This window comes from Dioszegia hungarica, assembly GCF_025882075.1.
Source record: "Dioszegia hungarica strain PDD-24b-2 chromosome Unknown MKK02contig_25, whole genome shotgun sequence".
Lineage (NCBI taxonomy): Eukaryota > Fungi > Basidiomycota > Tremellomycetes > Tremellales > Bulleribasidiaceae > Dioszegia > Dioszegia hungarica.
In genome coordinates this window covers 1111536-1129862 of record NW_026515779.1, presented here as the reverse complement: position 1 = coordinate 1129862, position 18327 = coordinate 1111536, and the positions used below count along the sequence as shown (strand labels likewise).

At 56.1% G+C, this 18327-nt stretch overlaps 6 protein-coding genes across 6 annotated transcripts; 2 read left to right on the top strand and 4 right to left on the bottom strand.

Annotated features, from left to right (window-relative positions):
* Positions 1-121: 121 nt before the first annotated feature.
* MKK02DRAFT_20161 (Glutamate/Leucine/Phenylalanine/Valine dehydrogenase-domain-containing protein) lies at positions 122-1682 on the bottom strand (the record flags this gene model as incomplete). The annotated part of the gene is made up of 6 exons (XM_053086208.1): positions 122-252; positions 297-514; positions 557-976; positions 1009-1205; positions 1239-1389; positions 1432-1682. The coding sequence occupies 6 exons, from the start codon at positions 1680-1682 to the stop codon at positions 122-124; spliced, it is 1368 nt and encodes a 455-aa protein (XP_052942401.1).
* A 2783-nt stretch (positions 1683-4465) lies between these two features.
* MKK02DRAFT_30390 (uncharacterized protein) lies at positions 4466-5127 on the bottom strand (the record flags this gene model as incomplete). The annotated part of the gene is made up of 4 exons (XM_053088035.1): positions 4466-4621; positions 4671-4727; positions 4800-5073; positions 5120-5127. 4 exons carry the CDS (start codon positions 5125-5127, stop codon positions 4466-4468), a joined length of 495 nt encoding a protein of 164 aa, XP_052942400.1.
* A 345-nt stretch (positions 5128-5472) lies between these two features.
* On the top strand, positions 5473-9532 carry MKK02DRAFT_40926 (P-loop containing nucleoside triphosphate hydrolase protein; the record flags this gene model as incomplete). The annotated part of the gene is made up of 17 exons (XM_053091334.1): positions 5473-5575; positions 5630-5848; positions 5882-5975; positions 6017-6209; positions 6251-6391; positions 6436-6574; positions 6621-6710; positions 6758-6928; positions 6980-7131; positions 7175-7510; positions 7543-7943; positions 7993-8080; positions 8137-8203; positions 8259-8362; positions 8419-8511; positions 8648-8763; positions 8818-9532. The coding sequence occupies 17 exons, from the start codon at positions 5473-5475 to the stop codon at positions 9530-9532; spliced, it is 3222 nt and encodes a 1073-aa protein (XP_052942399.1).
* A 190-nt stretch (positions 9533-9722) lies between these two features.
* Positions 9723-12427, bottom strand: MKK02DRAFT_20814 (putative negative regulation of gluconeogenesis-related protein; the record flags this gene model as incomplete). The annotated part of the gene is made up of 10 exons (XM_053086317.1): positions 9723-9958; positions 10060-10195; positions 10334-10418; positions 10465-10733; positions 10766-10891; positions 11056-11211; positions 11250-11527; positions 11571-11668; positions 11724-12092; positions 12138-12427. The coding sequence occupies 10 exons, from the start codon at positions 12425-12427 to the stop codon at positions 9723-9725; spliced, it is 2043 nt and encodes a 680-aa protein (XP_052942398.1).
* Positions 12428-13298: 871 nt separating this feature from the next.
* MKK02DRAFT_30387 (uncharacterized protein) lies at positions 13299-15384 on the top strand (the record flags this gene model as incomplete). The annotated part of the gene is made up of 9 exons (XM_053088034.1): positions 13299-13694; positions 13767-13902; positions 13951-14005; positions 14055-14142; positions 14187-14397; positions 14443-14573; positions 14792-15091; positions 15129-15302; positions 15346-15384. The coding sequence occupies 9 exons, from the start codon at positions 13299-13301 to the stop codon at positions 15382-15384; spliced, it is 1530 nt and encodes a 509-aa protein (XP_052942397.1).
* Positions 15385-15672: 288 nt separating this feature from the next.
* On the bottom strand, positions 15673-18056 carry MKK02DRAFT_30386 (uncharacterized protein; the record flags this gene model as incomplete). Its single annotated transcript, XM_053088033.1, has 3 exons — positions 15673-16779; positions 16828-16975; positions 17020-18056. 3 exons carry the CDS (start codon positions 18054-18056, stop codon positions 15673-15675), a joined length of 2292 nt encoding a protein of 763 aa, XP_052942396.1.
* Positions 18057-18327: the final 271 nt, after the last annotated feature.

The window sequence follows — 18327 nt, the reverse complement described above, 5'->3', positions numbered from 1 at the left end:
TGACCTTGAAACCCCGCTCAACCTCATATGCCCATCGTTCAGATCGCTTTCGTCGTGATGCCTACATGCCCAAGTCTACAATGATGCTATTTTGTCTATCTACTACAATCTAATTCAACCACTACCACCAGTCACCCTGGTCGCGCATGGCATCGGCGACCTTGATGAATCCAGCAATGTTGGCACCGGCCACGAGCGAGGGGATCGCACCCTTGGTCGAGTACTTTTCACCAGTCTCACGGCATGTCTTGTCTGGATGATCAGCACAGTCCCTTTTGCATGTACGGCAGACTTACAGCAAGTGACCATGATGTCCTTGAGCTTGGCGTCAACCTCCTCGGGGGTCCACTTGAGGCGGGCAGAGTTCTGGGCCATCTCGAGACCGGATACAGCGACACCACCGGCGTTGGCAGCCTTTCCGGGGGCGTAGTAGCAGACACCAGATGTCTCGGTGGCGGAGGTGGTGGCAGCGCGGGTCGCCTCGAATACCTCGATAGCCTCCTGGGTGCAGCCCCTACCAGTCAGCACAACTCGTAAGGCCTAGGGAATGGCTTACATGTTGGAACCCTCGGCAACGTATCGGACGCCGGCCTTGATCAAAGCCTTGGCCTCCTCCTCGGACACCTCGTTCTGGGTTGCGGAAGGGAGAGCGACATCGGCCTTGGAGACCAATGTCCAGGGACGCTTGCCCTCGTGCCATGTGAAGCGGTCCTGGGACCAGGCGGTGAGGGATTTGCGGGCGAGCTTGATGTCGGCGACGGTCTGGATGTCCTCTGGCGAGAATCCCTCGTCGTCGTTGGCGATGAGCGAACCGGTTGAGTCGGAGAGGGAGAGAACCTTTCCGCCGAGCTCAATGACCTTGAGAGCGGCGTACTGGGCGACGTTTCCGGCACCGGAGAGGAGGACGCGCTTGCCCTTCCAGTCGGTGTTGTCGAGGTCGCGCAGCATCTCGGTGACGTAGTAAACGAGACCGTAACTGCTGTCAGCGAGTTCGACAGGTAGACTTACCCAGTGGCCTCGGGACGGATGAAGGATCCTCCCCAGTCGGCACCCTTGCCGGTCAAGACACCGACAAACTCGTTCCTGTACTTCTTGTACGCGCCAAACATGAAGCCAATCTCGCGACCGCCGGTACCAATGTCTCCAGCGGGGACATCGGTGTTGTCGCCAATGTGTCGGGAGAGCTCGAGCATGAAGGCGTAGCACTACCGTCAGCTCTATCTAGCAGATAGACTTACGAATCGCCTGATCTCATTGTCGGACTTGCCCTTGGGGTCAAAGTCACAACCACCCTTTCCACCACCCATCATCAAGCCAGTAAGCGCATTCTTGAAGACCTGCTCGAATCCGAGGAACTTGAGGATGGACAAGTTGACGGAGGGGTGGAGACTGCGGTTTAGTCAAGCTCGCGCGACTTATCACAAAACTCACCGGAGACCACCCTTGTATGGGCCAAGAGCAGAGTTGAACTGGACACGGTATCCCCGGTTGACGGCGATGGTTCCATCGTCACGTTCCCAGGTGACACGGAACTGGATGATACGCTCGGGGATCTGGACAACAGCGAGCGCCTTGCGGTACTCGGGGTTGGCGTCGAGGAAGGGCTCGAGGGTAGAGGTGATCTCGTGGACGGCCTGCTCGAACTCGGGCTCGGAGGGGAGGTTGTAGGGCTTGGCGACCATTTTTGTTGTGGATTTGGGGATAAGTAGAGTAGAGGTAGGATGTGATGATATGGATAGATGATGGGGGCCTGGGGATAAGCTGCTCTACCTATATACTCCTGGATAGCCAAGCTAGAGCGGACTTTTGCCTTCCCCCCACTCGACCGGCTTTCACTTCCGCGCCCTCCCGACTCATCCCGAGGCGCACGAGCAGAGGGAGACCCCGGAGAAATAGATCGTAACGTAATAGCGGCTAGATATGATTGGCTCATCAGATCTTATCAGTAATCTAAGGTCAAGATCATCAGCCAATCAGAACGCTTCGGGTCCCCTCGGCCGGTCAGAACCGGGCCGGCTTGAACCGCTGAGAAGAGACGGCCGAAGTCGTCCAGCTGCCAGCAGCTGGCCAGCAGCTCTGCCACGCCCGATAGCGCCGCCGCAGCTATGCCCCCTGACAAGAATAACCAGACCTTCTGCCAGCCTGTATGTAGCCAGCATGATAGCTATGTAGATCAGCGTGGCCAGCTTCATGGTGAAGGCCGGCCTGCGTGTGACAGAATCTCAGGCTCTGTAGGATTGCCCGTACTGACTGGTCGAGTCTCTTCGATCTGATGTCCTGCCGAAGTTTCGGACATAATCACGACTCGCTACTGAATGATGAAGGCGACGACGCCATCGACACTGACAGCTGACAACTTAGAAATACTCACCCACAAAATGACCTTGATGCTTGGGCCTTGATACTCGAGCTGCTAAGGAGGTTGCTCTTCCAAAGGAGGTGGCAAGAGAAAGCATGCGCGTCGTGCTCGTCCACCCCCAACTGTTTCGAGGGGTCCTTTGGCGGAAAATTTCGGACGACGCGCTGATCAGCCTTGACGACTGGGAAGCTGATTTGTCCAGCCACTCCTTCCTTGGTTCTTGTTCGACATATCCCGGTTCCCAGTGATCACACGCCACATCTAGTAGGTCTTCCGTCGAGCTAGGTCATCCTAATGAACGAGACGTGTGAGCTTCAACTGAATAGGCGCAGGTCTCCTGAATCAGTATCGCACTCTCTGCCCGCGTCCTGCCGACGCCCCACCTGAACCGTGTGAGCCATTATGTGCACCGAAATGTGGAATGAAGCTTGGTCATTGATACCGCCAGCATGGTCTCCAGCAAAACCTTCCGATGCGAGCAAGAACGCTGCTACTTCGAAACCAGCAATCCCGCGACCTTCCAATCTCACCGGGGTGAGCTACACTCTGACTGCCGAGGACACATCTGTCCATTTCGAGGAACCGATCGTATGCTCGCTGTGCATGAAGCGACGCACTACTGGCCTTACGGACACCCAGAACCCTAGTAGGTCAAGCAATCGCGATTGCCCTTCCCCGTCCTGATCGTGTCACGTTCCTCATCTCAAACACGACTTCAGCTCATATCTCAGCGTAAGCCAATACGACCTGATCACGCTCGACGTATTACTCATCCTCCGTAAAACGTTCCAGGGCGGTGCGGAGATACTCAATCACTTTTTCCCACAACACAGTCTTGCCACAATGCGCGACATCATCGCCGAACATCGGGAAAGATTCGTGGCGCTGGACTTGACGGTAGACGTAGAGGAGCATGCAGGAGCGTTGTGGGAAAATATGAGAAGGACGCGGAAGTGGAAGAAGCGCTCGTAGATGTATGACATACTGCATCATTCGGCATCAATTAGGGTCTACTCATGGCAGGAGGTTTCTCATCATCTCATAAAACACAGACGCTGAACCGCACCGCCATAGAGAGCTATTCACATGAGAAGGGGCGCAGAGCGGGTGCGCGCTTATCTATTGCACCTCTTCTTCGTATGTACTGTATGCATAGTAAAGTGGTCATTGAACATAGATACCCACCCTTTCCGACCTAAGCTGCTTCAAGCCCGTTGCCCGTTAAGCTGATAGCGGAGAGCACAGCCTACTTCTTCCCGCCTCCTCCGCCGCCACTCTTTCCACCGCCGCCACCTCCATTCCCTCCGCCGCCACCCCCGCTCTTGCCTCCACCCCCACCGCCCCCGCTACCTTTCCCACCGCCACCACTCCCTCCGCCGCCGATGCCATTGTTGAAGTTGGTAGCGCCGGCCGACTGGGCCCTGGCGGAGAAGGAATTCGACGAGACGCCGCCGCCGCCAGCGCGAGCTTCGGAGCTCTGGATCCGCGAGGCGTCGGAAGATGTCATGGGAGTATGGTTGGGCATTGTCTGAGTGCATCAGCCGATGTCAGACTCGTCGAAGCGAGATGGAGGCTACGAGGCATCATACGCTATAGGGTAGTGTAGGGGGGAGGGGTACATTACTTACTGTTGTTATTAAGGTGGGTTTGGCTGACGTTAAGTTGATGTTTGGGTGTAAAGTGCTACAATAGTCAGTATGGACAGAGGAGGAGTCGGCGGGAGAAGGGTGGAGGGAGAGGAAGAGGCTCACTTGAGATACTGCTTATGAGATGAAGATCAGAACGATGAAGAGAGGAAGAATAGCGATGGAAGAGACCGCCTTATATACCCAGGCGTCAGTCAGCAATCAGGCTGACCAGATCCCTGCTAGCGATAGACTGTGTGTTGATCAGGGTGGGGACCCTTGACGACAAGAAAACAGGGGACCGGAGCGAAAGGTACCATCAGATGATGGGACCAGGCACCATCAATCAGCATCAATATAGTCAGCGGCGTAGAACGACGTGCATTGCCAGGTCCCGTCAGGTAGAGTCAATCCCAGACTAACTAATGGTTCGCTTTTTGATGGCAGGATCGGAAGTCAAGACATACCTGAGCAGATGATGTTATCGCCTCAGCCACCATACTACTATAAAGAGCCAGAGAACAAACATGACAAACGCCAGAAACCAGCACCACGTCCCGCCTTGTCGCTTGGCCATCTTCGTCATACGACGATATGTCCCGTTGAGGAAGTTGGAGGTGGATGTAAAGGCGTCGTTCTGGTCCATCAGCTCCTCTCCAAGGCCGGCCGCAAGACGGGGATCTCACCATTCCTCCCAATTCCATATTACTATCTCTCACTTCGTTCCCTATACCTACGGTGATCTAACTAGTCAGCATAGCATTCTCAGGGCCCAAGCGGTCCGTGCAAGAATCCTCGCATATTGCTCAACTCACATCTTTCAGTATCTTCACCTTCCCTAGCAATCCCTCCAGCTTGTCGTCATTCTGCCCCTCAAGATGCATCGCCGTTCTCGAGTATCCCGACCCGTTGCTCCCACTCCCCATACCACCTCCATATGGACTCTCCGAGTACTGCGAGGATGACGAGCCTGGGCGGGGAAAGGGAGCGGGTGAGACCCGGCCGGATGATGGACCGGCTGATGGGGGCAGGAGGACAGGCGATGGGGATGAAGAAGATTGTGGGAGTCGCTGATTCAGCTGGTTACGTCTTGAATATCAGCACGGTAGCCATGTCACTTGTTGCGTACACTCACCTGTTCATGGTGGATGGCGGTACAAGCTGGCGGAGAGGAAGGGCGTCTTTCGCGATCTGATAATTTTCGTCGGCGCTGACAGCCCGGTGATGTCTGGGCACGTCGATGAGAGCTACGAAGCTTGGTAGTCACTGCGAATTCTTGTATCTTTTGGCTATACATGCAATGTCACCAGTCGTGCTCTCCTCGCTGCCTCGCTGGCCGACTTCAACGCCACGGGCAAGCATCTCCATCTCCGCTCGACGCGTCTGACTTCCAACGGAAAGAAGCTCCTCAGACGTCACAACTTGGGATCGACGATATTTACACCGTCAACCACAAACAGAACCTATCTCAGCCTCACCTCCGCTGCGATGAGGGCCAGCGAAGAGCCCGACGTCGAGCTCACGGGCTCGAGTCAGCCAAAGCCGGGGGTATACCCATATCTCTCTGGCTTGAACCCCGCTCAACATAAGGGTGCGCTCCCTGAGTTGTCCACCCCGTCCGGCCAGAGTCGAGCTGACGCCATAGCTGTCACTGCCGACCCTGCAGTCCCACTACAGATCCTTGCCGGTCCTGGCTCAGGAAAGACCCGCGTTCTCACTTCCCGCGTCGCCTATCTCGTCCAACATCACAAGCTGTTTCCCCATCAAATCACCGCCGTCACCTTCACAAACAAGGCCGCAAATGAGATGCGGAAGCGTCTGGAGAAACTTCTGGGACCAAAGCTGGCGGGAGGGCTTGTGCTTGGTAGGTCTGACCTCTGGGAGACGCTGATAATAGGCACGTTCCATGCAACTTGCGTTCGCTTCTTGAGGCGGTATGGCGGGCTTGTGGACATACCCAACAACTTTGCCATTGCCGACGCGGACGACTGGTATGCCTCCCACAGCTCGTGAAGTCAAAGCTGACAGACAGTAAGAAAATAGTGGCTGGCCTGATCAAGGCCCGCGCGGAACACCTAGAAGGCGCGAATATATCGCTCAAGGACCGTGCGGTCCTGTCAGACATCAGCAAGGCCAAGTCCAGGGGCGAGACCGCGGACGCCATGGCGATCCGAGCGATGAATGAGCCGAGCGCATCGACGAGCACGACTGCTGTTATCGCCGAGGTGAGTCATCAGCTGTCTACGTCGCTTTCATTGACTTTCAGATATATGGCGAGTACGAGGCATCACTCCGGGAAAGCAATTCGCTCGACTTCGACGACCTGCTAGTGTACGGGCTCAAGCTCTTCACCGGTAGTCCGGGCATATTGGCGTCTTGTCACCACATCCTTGTCGACGAATTCCAGGTAAGCCCACAAGCCCGCCACGATAAAAAGAGCTCACGCTGCAGGACACCAACGTCATCCAGTATGAGCTGATGAAATGCTTTGCGAAGGCTCATCAGGGGGTGACTATTGTCGGGGACCCGGATCAGAGTGTGTATGGGTGGCGGTCGGCCGAGGTGGAGAACTTGAATCGGATGAAGAAGGGTGAGCTCTCCTGTCAGGCTCAGCCTTCAAATAGCTCATGCTCCAGATTTTACCGGTGTCAAAGCCATATACCTGGAGCAAAACTACCGCTCGACCGGTTCCATTCTCTCCGCCGCATCCACCCTGATCACACAGGGTCAGCTCATCCTGTCACAGCACACTGGCGACAAAGCTGACTCATAGACCGCGATCGACCCCCTAAGTCGCTTTACACATCACATCCCAAATCCACCACCGTCAACCTGAAAACCTTCAGCACACCCGTCATCGAGGCAAGCTTTATCGCGACCGAGATCAAGCGGATGATCGCGTATTCGGGTGACGTACTGAATCATGGCGACTTTGCGATATTGCGTGAGCTTCCACCAAGTTGCACTGTATCAAACTACTTCAGCTGACCTGTAGTCCGGTATAACGCTCTCTCGCGAGTCATCGAGAGCGCCCTGCAGAAGGATGGTATCCCAAACCGCATCGTCGGGGGACACAAGTTCTTTGACCGACTAGAAGTCAAGGATCTTCTGGCTTATCTTCAACTAGCCGAGAATCCAAACTTCACCGTAAGCTTTGGACACTCCTAGGTCTGCTCATCCTGACATGCAGCCCGCCTTCATCCGCGTCGTCAACACCCCGAAACGAGCCATCGGCGACAAGTCGGTCGCGGACCTAGTCGCAGCGGCCAAGCGCGCCAAGATCAGCCCGATGGAACTATGCGAGCGGATGACCGACGGCGACCCCTTACCTGAGGGCATCAAGGCTGGGCTCAAGAACAAGCTCGCCTCGTTCGTTGGGATCGTGCGAAAGTTGCGGAGGGCGGCGCAGAAGGGATCGTCAGTCGCGGATCTGCTCAAGATGGTCGTCGACAAGACGGACTACGAGAACTATCTGAAGACGACGCAGCAGGATGCGGAGATGAGACTGGAGAACGTCAAGGAATTGGTACGTCTCGTGTTTGGCTGAACTAATGTCAGATATCCTTCTCCGTAACAATAGCGGAAGAACAGCAGCGCCAGGCTAACGCGGATCAAGATAACCCGAGCTTCGTCCCTGCGTCTTCAGCAGCCATGGAGGCGTACGTCATGTCGCAAGTCAAAGAGGAGAAGCCGGACTTGGCTGTTCGCCCGCTCTTCCGGAGGAGATCGAGCAGTGTCTCCACCAGCGTGGCGGCAGGGAGTAAAGCCGCCGGGAAAGGCAAAACGGCGGCGAAAGGGAAGGGCAAGAAGGGGAAGATGAGGGAGGAAGATATCTTTGAGGTCTTGTCGAGCGATGAGGAGGCAGAGAAGGGCAAGGCGGCGAAGAAGCGGGAAGCAACAAGGAATCGGGCAGACTCGGAGTTGAGCGGAGAGGAGTCAAAGGAAGGTACCGCTGCCAAGTAAGCTAAGACTCGCGCTGCCGCGTAAAAATAGTAGCTGATCTCACAGTCTCAATCCCCTCAGCTACTTTCTGCAGACGTCGATGTTGTCGACCGATACGGAGAATCAGAATCAGGAAGATCAGGCTTCTGTACCTGTATGTTCTCAGCTTTGCAACGCATATGGCCTGGAATTAACAGCTGATCAATATAGAAAGTCACCATCTCCACCGTACACGCTGCAAAGGGTCTGGAATGGCCGGTCGTCTTCATTCCGGCAGGTGAGCTCGCGTCTACCTTTGTACGATCAACCAGGGCACGAAGCTCACATCCAAGTTGAAAGCGGTACATTCCCATTCTATCGATGTGTCGAGCCGGCCGAGGTGGCAGAAGAGAGGCGATTGCTTTATGTCGCCATGACCAGGGCGCAGCTGTTCTTGGTGAGCTCTCAGAAACATCAGGTCCAGCGACCAATCTGTAAAGCTGACGCGTATAGACCATGTCACACTGCCAATTCCGGATGGCGGGAGGAGACGAGAAAGATCGGAGCGTTAGCGAATTTATTGCCCTTGCTCAGAAGACCGCTCCTGTAAGTCTTGACCTGAAGCCCGATGTTTGTGCCAGCCTTCACAATTGGTCTGACAAACATTGTGATGGGAAAAGCACCATACACAATCCTACCCCAAAAAGATGGTTATTTGACGTAGGGAACCAGCTGATTTCAGACCCACTTCTCGGCGGATCTACCAGATATTGAGGAGTCGGGGCGGAAGACCATCTCGTCGATGTTGGAGAGGCCTGTACCGGATGAAAGCGGGATGAAAGACAAGATCATGAAGCAGTCAGTTTGTTCCCCCACACTTCCGTCTGGCTGGGACACCAACTGACCTCTCAGTGTTCGTGCCGCACCCCCTCTATCCACCTGGGACGCCCCTGAGGCTCGCGATTCCTCCTTCAACCGCTTCGCCCGCCGCGAGGTCACCAAAGCCACCCGAGCTGCTGAATACTGGAACTCCGAGGCGGACGAATACGCCCTCCCCGGCCAAAAAGGCTTCGCGTCCGCCCTACATGCCAGCAATGCCCAGCGGGACCGAACTGGCGGCGGCGGCAGCGACCGCGATCGGATGTTACAGCCCAACAACATCGTTCGGTCCCCCAAACCCCCTCCTGTCCTCCTCCCATCCCGGAATCATCAGTTCCCCGAAATGCCGAAATTCTCATTCAACGTCGACAAGGACGATGGGCGGGGAAAAGACGCAGGCCTAGGGAGCTTCACCAATGCGAGTACGAGCAGTCTGGCGATGATGAAGAATCTGGGGTTGCCTGGTGGAAGCGGTAGTGGGGGATCATCGCCGATGGGCGCTGGTGGATCAGGGGCGACGTCGCCTGCGCTGGGGAGCAGTGCGCGGTTCCCCGGGCTGGGGTCGGCGGTGGGTGGAGGGTTCCAGGCGAGTGCGGCGGCTGGTCTGGCGGGCATGAAGGGGCTCGGGATGCCGGATCTGCCTGGGGCGGCTGGAGGGGGCGGAGAGGTATTGCTTGCAAAGGGGAAGAAGAGGTTGGGGATGGGTAGACCACAACCTTGGGGTGCAAAGAAGACGAGGAATGACTAGGGGTGCCAGATTGTGTATATACTATCTTGTAGAATAGTGCACGTACTTTGCTGTCAGTGACGAAGGGGGATGGGCCTAGGTGCGAGACCAGCAGCATTGTGTATCTGATTGTATGAGCTCCTGGACGAATCGATAAGAGTTACATAGTCGTGTTAAATCATGTCTCTTCTGATTCAAACATCCACCTATACTACAGCTCCAAACCCTCGCCTTCCTCTCCCATCTCCTTGGTCCCGACCTGAACCCCATCTCCCACGTTCAGCGTCGACGGCTGCCATATCCGGACCTGATGGTCGTCTGAGCAAGACGCAAAGAGCTTGCGGGAGGCAATAGGGTTCCAGGCCACCGCGTTGACACTGTCCGAATGGCCGTGGAGGACGTGCAGGCTCTTTCCGGTGGTTGCGTCCCAGACGTAGACGTGGCCATCTACGATGTCAGCGAGGTCCAGGCAAAGAGCGAGAATCAAAGAGTGGATTGGGAGAAGGGGGAAGAAGGAGTAGGTCTAGAGAAAAGGTAACTCTACGCACCTTCGGAACCAGAGAGCACATATCGATTCTTGGGCGGGCCAAAGCAGGACCGAATGACGTAGCGGGAATGTACATGGCCCTCAAACTTGCGCTCAAGCTTGAGATGCGTGTCGTTGAGGCTGTACAAGCGGACATTCTGCAAGTCAGCTACACTTGCCCTGCCATCTCCAGCCAGCTCAACCTTGTCTCCCTCCAAGTTCGGCGCCGCCACTTTCCGCCCCTTTCCGCCTCTTTTGACAACCTCATCGGATACGCCCGTAGTGAGAAGACTCACCTCATCCTCAACATTGACCAAGAATCGCTTCCCGTCGCTAGCCATCGAGAGCGAGCTGATTCCGCATCCTAAAACAGGTAATGCCCTGCCTCATCAGCTGACACCTCCCTCTGAGCGGTCAATAAGCTTACGATTCAATCCTCTTCTCTGCGAGCAAGATGACCACCACCCCGTTATCCATCTCTTCATACCCAAAGTCCTTGATATGCTCGCTGTTGATCCCGTTGATTGGATCGTGGATCGGCCGACCCATTATCGATGGCTTTGGCTTTGGGTCGTCCAGATGTCTCCGGATGTGTGCTACCGCGCAGACGAGCCTCAGCCCATCGGGCGTGATGTCAAAGTCCCGGATCTGCATCGTGGGAGTGTTCCACTGACGCTTCATATCGCCTCGTGCGGACTGGGATCAGCTCGACCCAAGGAAGCACTCACGTAGAAGGTCAATTTGCAATCCATGGTGGAGACGAGAAATTGGGTCCCGTCTGGCATCCATCGGATAGCAGAGATTTCGTCGGTGTGTTGGAGTGGGCTCGTTGGGGAGTTCTTGAGCGTGCCATCCTGATTGTCAGCCAGATCCAGTCAAGTATCCCCAGCAGATGAGCGTTCTCCATAACCTCCTCTCCCTCTAGATCTCCCCATTAACTCGCGACCTATCCCCGTCTTCTCCCTGACTCGCTCGTACCCCCTTCGCCGAATTCCGGCCCTTGTACAGAGAGACATACCTCGGTGTTCCACATGTACAGCCCTCGATCTGCCGACGTGACCAGGATACTACCGTCAGGCGACCAAGCGAGCGCCCCAACCGATTCTCGATGATCCTTCAACTGATGAACAGGCACGATATCCCAACCTGCCTCCCCGCTTGGTCGAGTCAGAGGCTACCATCAGCGATGTCTCTGCAAGACAATGTACTCACTATTAAACGCCAGATCACCACCATCTTATCATGTCCCGCCGTAGCCAGCATAGTCCCATCTCTACTCCAAGCGAGGTTATGTACCTCATCCCCATGATCGACGAGGATATGGGATGTGGCGGAAGGGAAGGAGGTCGTGGCGCATTCGTGGTCGGTGTAGAGGGACGAAGGGGTGGGGTCATTGTGGAAGAAGCAGGATTCTTGTTGATGCAGCCGGGCTTGTTCGAGGAGGGTGGCGAGCCGGCGAGGGGGTAGTAATAGTTTTGGCGAGATGTACGCTGAGGATTAGCTTGGCGTTGGCGGGAAGAAAGCAGATCATACGCTGTATTTGCTCGAGTAGTCGACGTCGAGAAGTACCGGCTGCCCCATCCCACTGCGCCCGCTCATACAGATCCTCCCGATCCATGCACATCATATACCTGCAACATCAGCTTTGCCCAGTCTGTGTCCCAAGGTGCGGGTGAGCTAGCTTACCCCGACATGTGATGCAGCACATCCGGATCCTGCGCGACCGGCGCCAACTCATTCCTCAAAACCGCGAGCGCCTTCTTTTGCGCCCCCATCTCAATCATCTCCAGATATTTTTGCTGGCTGACCAGAAAGCGTATACAGTCGGCAGGGGTATCTTTGCCGGTAGCTGCGACGGCCTTGCTCTTTCCGGACGCAATGGAGGATGCGGACGAGACGACTGCTTCGGGCGGGGTCGGAAGGGTGATGCCGAGTGCAGGGAGGAGGGCGAGGGCTTCGGACCATCGGCCGCCGAGGATGGCGGATTGGAAGTCGGCTCCTGCTTGAGACGCAAGGACGTAGCCTGATTCGCTCTCGAGTAGGTCGGCCGATTGGCTACATGTCAGCATCATCATTGATAGGGGAGAGGCTTGAACTTACTGATACCCGATGTCTCGTAAGGCCTGAAGCATCACCCTTGTGACCTCTTCCCGATCAACAGGTATCCTCTTGGTCCCCGTCAACTCTGGTAACCGCTTCGAGCTGGATTCGCCGCTCTTTACCACTCCATCCACGTCCATCGCCTCGTCCTCGTCATCTGCTGCTCTCCAATCGCTATCGTCTGGATACATCAGGCTCCCTTGGAGCTGGACGCGTTGGCTCCCATTGCCGGACGGCCCGGCGATGGGCTGGTGGGCGGCGGCACCGTTTCCGTTGGTAGGCTGAGTCATATCGGCAGTGGGGATCGCGGCGGGGACGGCTGGGGTAGAGGAGGGTCCTGCGGGGGGATGAGTAGCAGTGGAGATAGGCGAGGACGCGCGTGGCCGCTTGGAGGACCCAGAGTTCCGATGAGTCGAGCTGTCGGATGCAGAAGAATCTGATCGACGTCGCCTGGTACCGGTCTGCATGGGTCAGAATGAGCTCAAGTGGAGTTGATCGTTGTGATGTCAGAGACCGAGATGGTTGAACAAGATAATAAGTGATGGAGAAGTAAGAGCTGATCACGGAAAGGACCTAGCCCGGGCCGCTCGGACGTACCTTGTCCTCCTCACGGATACCGCTCGCGGTCGCAGCCTCGGCCGGACGTGCGCCAGAGCCTGGAGCAGGAGAGCCTGCGCTGAGCGGCAGATTGGCGATGGTTATTGATGGTGAAGGTGGTGATCTAGCGCCTGGCTTTCATATGATTAGGTAGCTGGCAAGCGAGATGAGGGTGGAATGGGATCGATGTCGTCAGCGGGGAGCGGAGGAAGGAATGGGCGATAAGAGCTGATTCGAGCTGGACTCGGCCTCTCACGAGCTATATTGACCGTAGCAGCTGGAGGGGTGAGGCGCAGCTGATCCTGCTGTGCTATCAGCTGATAGTGGATAGAGTGGATGCATAGATAGTTGGCTCAGGACCGCTGATGGAGTAGCCTGGCCAAGGTCGTTACGTAAAGCGACCTCCACCACCTGATATGCTGTGCTGGCGTTGAGGAGATGACCACATGATACCTCATCCTACACCTATCTTAGCTATCACGCTCACCCATATCGCTCCCCGCCATCGCTGCGCTCGAATCACAGCTGCACCCTCGTACTTAAAACGTCTCAAACCGCCCAGAAATGTCCTCCCAGCCAATCGACGAAGACGGCTTCCACTCCATCGCATGGGACGATGCCCCTTCCCTCCTTCCCAAAGGTGGTCAGTCAGGTACGGCATCCTCGACGTCCGGCTTTGACATCTCTTCTGAATCGGACAATGGGTTCGAGAATATCTCTCCTGTCTCGCCGGGCGCGGGAGAGGGGTCCGCATCGGGATCTGGGTTTGCTCCGGGCGCGTCAACGGACACTATTCAGCAACACAAGCGGTACCGCTCGGATATAGAGGCGAACAGGGAGCACGCAGAGGTCGATGGGACAGAGTGGGGAGGCAGATGGATGGCGATAAGCGTCAAGGACCCTGTCAAGGAACACGAGGGAAGCAAGGACATGTTTGTGAGCTATGCGGTGCGGACGCAGGTGAGTGCCTCTTCTCTGAGACCCAGAGCGGCCTTCCTGCTTGCTCTATCTCAGGCTTATGCTGACCCTTAGACAAACGTTCAGAACTTCTCGCAGCCCATACCCGTGGTCCGCCGTCGGTTCCAGGACTTTGCCTTCTTGCGAGAACACCTAGCCAAGGCGTTCCCTGCTTGTATCGTACCGCCTATTCCGGACAAGCACCGACTAGGTTCGTTCTCAGGCCCGTGCTCAGGATGTATCGACGCTGACCTCACAGAGTATATCAAGGGAGACCGCTTCGCGCCCGACTTTATTGAGAAGCGGCGTATGGAGTAAGCTATTCCGATCAGAAGAGATTCTGAGAGCGAAGCTTACGATCAGTTTGCAAAGATTCGCCGATAGGATAGCGCGACACCCAACTCTACAGCGTAGCAAGCTCGTCAACGACTTCCTGACAAGTACCGAATGGGTATGTCCTCTTATCTGCATCTCCGGGCCCGAGCTGATACCCAGACCGTCGCCAAGCACCACCACATCTCGCACCCTCCACCCGACTCTCACCTCTCCATGATGGACTCTCTCTCCGACACCTTTATCAACGCGTTCAGCAAAGTCCGGAAGCCGGACGCGCGATTCGTGGAAATGAGCGAGGAGCTTGAGCGGTTCGAGGAGGGCTTGACGGGTGTGGAGCGCTTGGTCGGTCGGGGCAAGAATAGGGTAGATGGTAAGCTGGTCTCTCCGGTAGTACGGTGCGAAAGCTGACATACAGATCTGGCGGCGGATTATCAAGACATGGCAGCGGCGTATCAGACTCTGGGCTATCTCGAGAGCGGGATCACCGAGCCGCTCAACCGCTTTGCTGAGAAAATGCTCGACTTCTCGGCTTTGCTCAAGCACACAGTAAGTCCTCCCCTTCCGCTATTGGGCTTCATATCGCCGACATACCTGCCTCCCCTCCACCTCCTCCGCTCAAGCCTCAATCACCATCCAGTCTGAAGTCACCTCTCCCCTTCTCGAGGTCCACGCCTAAGCGGACGGGCTCGGAGGCGAGCATGCAGGATGTGGACCTGCGCCGAGGGACGACTCCCCTCTGCCAATTAGCGACAGCTGACGAGCAGAACTCGACCACCACTGAGCCACTCCTTCACTCCTCGCAATCCCTTCTCGCTCACTCCACCTCGCACCGCAGCACCATCAAGCTCCGAGATCAGAAGCAGCTAGATTTCGAGGAACTTTCGGCATACCTCTCTGCGATCGTATCGGAGCGGGACAGGCTGGCGGCCGTTCAGACGGGGCATGCGGGCGGGCCGGTCGGGCTGGGGACGTACCTCCGGGACCAGGTGGATAAGCTTCGCGGGACGGATGATATCCACACAAGACGGGAGAGGATCAGAAAGCTTGATATCAAGATAAAGGAGGTAAGTTTGGACCAGACAGACGACTGCTGACCAATAGTTGCAAGAAGCAGTGACGACGGCGCACGAGACCAGCAACGCATTCTCGGACGAGGTGCTCAAGGAGCACCAATACTTTGAGATGAACAAGCAAGAGGAGATGCGCGAGATGCTCCAGTCGTATGCGGATGGACAGGTCGAGATGCTCAAGCGGTCCATGGAGGACTGGGACAGGGTGAGTCACGTGTCTGCCGAGCGGGGTGGGGCTGATGAGACAGATCATTCCGGTTCTACAGAGAATCAGGGTGGATATTTGATCCTCTGACCGAGAAGAGGAACGGCAGTGACCGCGGCGGGTGGTAGCCGGCATTCTTGTATACTCTGTACTCTATCAATCAAACTCGTCCCATTTCGGGAAGGGCTCTGTCTCAGACCTGAGGGTAGGTTTGTGCGGTGAACGTTTTTTGAAGGACGTGGACATACTGAAGGCTAGTGTACAGGCTCACCCACTAATATCTAATCGCTGATAGGCGATCTATTTCCCGCGCGCGGCGCTACAATACAAGCTGTCAAGAATTGCCACCCACCTTCGCCACGCCATATCTTTACCGATAACGGTCCATCCATGGAGCCAATAAGGACACGCTCCGTCCGCCACCTTCAAGCCCGACAGCCTCCCTCCAGTCCAACAGTACGGGATGGCACGTATTCCTATTAGCGGCGGTATTGTGCAGAACCAGACCCGAAAAGGGCGCCTCAGAGAACGGATCGACAGGGATAGAATCTGTCCGGTCGACGACTCCATTCACGAATTTCGGGGGCGCGCGTTGCGTTGAGAATTGGAGCGTCCGGCGCACGCCACGAGCTTCGAGCACAAAGTACGCCTTGGCTAAGCGCTGAAGATCATTATCCCGCCGCCATCTGCGGTCTGCCCGCGCCTCCTCGCGCAACGACTTTTCTCTCGAGGAGATCTCTGCGTCGTACTGAGCAGCTCCAAGGTCAGTATCCCAAGCTGGCGCGGAAAGCTGTCGCTGCGAGAGGAGCGGCAACGTCGCAGCTGCCACTTTGAGGGCTGCCTGTGGGTCGAGGAAAGAATACGTCCTCTGCCCATCGGTGGCGCGACTCACGTCAATCGCGTATCCCGCATAACGGTTTTTATCGGCCTTATCAGTGAAGTCGGTCAGCTTGTCCAGAAGGGTCAAGGGCATGTCCAAGGACCTGGCGGCAGGGGTGCGGCAGATGCCTCGAGTCATAAGCGTCTCCAGTCGCTGTCGGATTTTGGCGCGCTTTTTCCGTTGGGTGTAGGTCCTTTCCTGGGGTACATCCCGCCTTGCAGCGGACAGCGAGTGCGATGTATCATCAGCCAAGTGCGGCACGGCGGCTGACTCCGCAAGCGTGGTGCCGCTTTGTCGTGAGGCGTGATCGTGGTAGTCAGGTCCAGGATGTTGTTCACGTTCGAGTTCCTCTGTTAAAGCGAACCAGATACGGTCTTCAAGCTCAGTGTCGAAGCCAGCGCTAGCGTCGAAGCCATGATCACGCACTGGCAGGTCTCTTGACGGTCCCGATGTTGCGACTTGTGATATGGAGCCGTCGTAATGTTTAATACGCATCGCCACAAGCGCGCGGATTCCACCCGGGACACTCTTCGCAGTGTCTGGGTCGAGAAGCTCGTACGACCTTTTTCCGTCCGCATCGCGCGTCTCGTGAATCGCCTAACCCTTGTAGTTCATGCTCTGACCGGCATCATTGGTCTGCCTCACCAGGCTGTCCAAATAGCCAAGAGGCATATTTCCAGCAACGAGTTCCCGAGTGCGGCCGATCCCTCGAATCATGAGTGTGATCTGCCGTTCCCGAACCTTGTCGTAGACTTTGCGCTTGTGCTTGGCGGCAGAAGGCTTTGCCCCTGCGCTAGTGCCAGTGCCGGGCGACTCGGCATCTGCGACTGGGATGACTCCATAGCCGCCAAAGACGAGATGGGGGCATTGTGATGTGTATCGTCAGTCGAGGAGTCTTCTGGTCTCGGTTGTTGGTCACTGTCAAGGTCTGAGAGGTCAAGGTCTGGGAGGTCAAACATGCTATGTTCACGCATCTGCAAAAGCGGGAGTGTCCCACCAGGAATACTCATGGCAGTATCTGGATCAAGAAATCTGTATGACCTCCTTCCATCCGCATCGCGGGTCTCGTGAATCGCGTATCCCTCGTACTTCATGCTGTGGCCGGCATCAGCGGTCTGGCTTATCAAGCTGTTCAGATAGCCAAGAGGCATAGCTTGAGCACTGAGTCCCTTGGTGCGGCCGATCCCTCGACGCATAAGCATAAGCTGCCGTTGTCGCACCTTGTCGTGCCGTTTGCGAAGACCCATGGCGCGAGTCTGCCTCTGTCGAGTATGTACGGTCTGTGCATGTGCGCCAGAGTCGGGCGACTTGGCGCTTCCATCCAAGGCTATCGAAGTCACGTTCGCAGTGCCTTGTCCATCCGAGACGTCACGGACACCGTGGTTGATATCCTGCTGGCTCTCCATGGTATAGATGGAGGGGCGCCACTCAGTATCTAAGAAGTCGAGACCAGCGTCGTCATCAGGAAACAGGGTCAATGGGTGCAGTGGATCTCCGCTGATGGGGCCGAATGATGGCGAGACTGCCTCGCTCGGACTTTCTTGTTGCCAGGCAGCGTGGTGGTGGCGGTCGCGTCCGAGGTCTTGCCCACTTTCAATGCTTTGATTGCTTTCCCACAAGGCGATCCAGTCAGGGTCCTCTGGATCAAAGGCAAAGCCGAGATCGGGGTCGATGGGGAGATCGCTTGGCGCGAAGGGTCCTTCAGTGACTTCTGTAGACAGTGGGTCCTGCGAGGTCGGAGGGACATGCGATCGAAAGTCAAGTTCAGGCTCATCGAGAAATGTAGCCCATATCAGGTGAATATGCTGCAAGACTCGGTTGCGAATCCACCATTCGCGGCGCCATATCGGACGACCAGCCTTGCTGATTAACATTGTATTGAGGAGCCCACATTGAGAGCGTGAGTGATCGGTATTGAGAAGAAAAGTTGTGAAGGCCTTGAAGTGGATGAGTGGGATAAGTCAAACGATCTTCGTCGAATCGTGCCCGGACTGGATTGGGTGCTTGGAGAGAGAAGCATCAGGATATGGGAGGGGCATCAGCACAGTGGCAAAGAAGAAGGGCGGAAGACTAGATGAAACCGTGAAAGGCTAAGCACAAAGGAGGACCCGCGCTGTGTGGCTTCTCGCAAAGCTGGCGCTACTC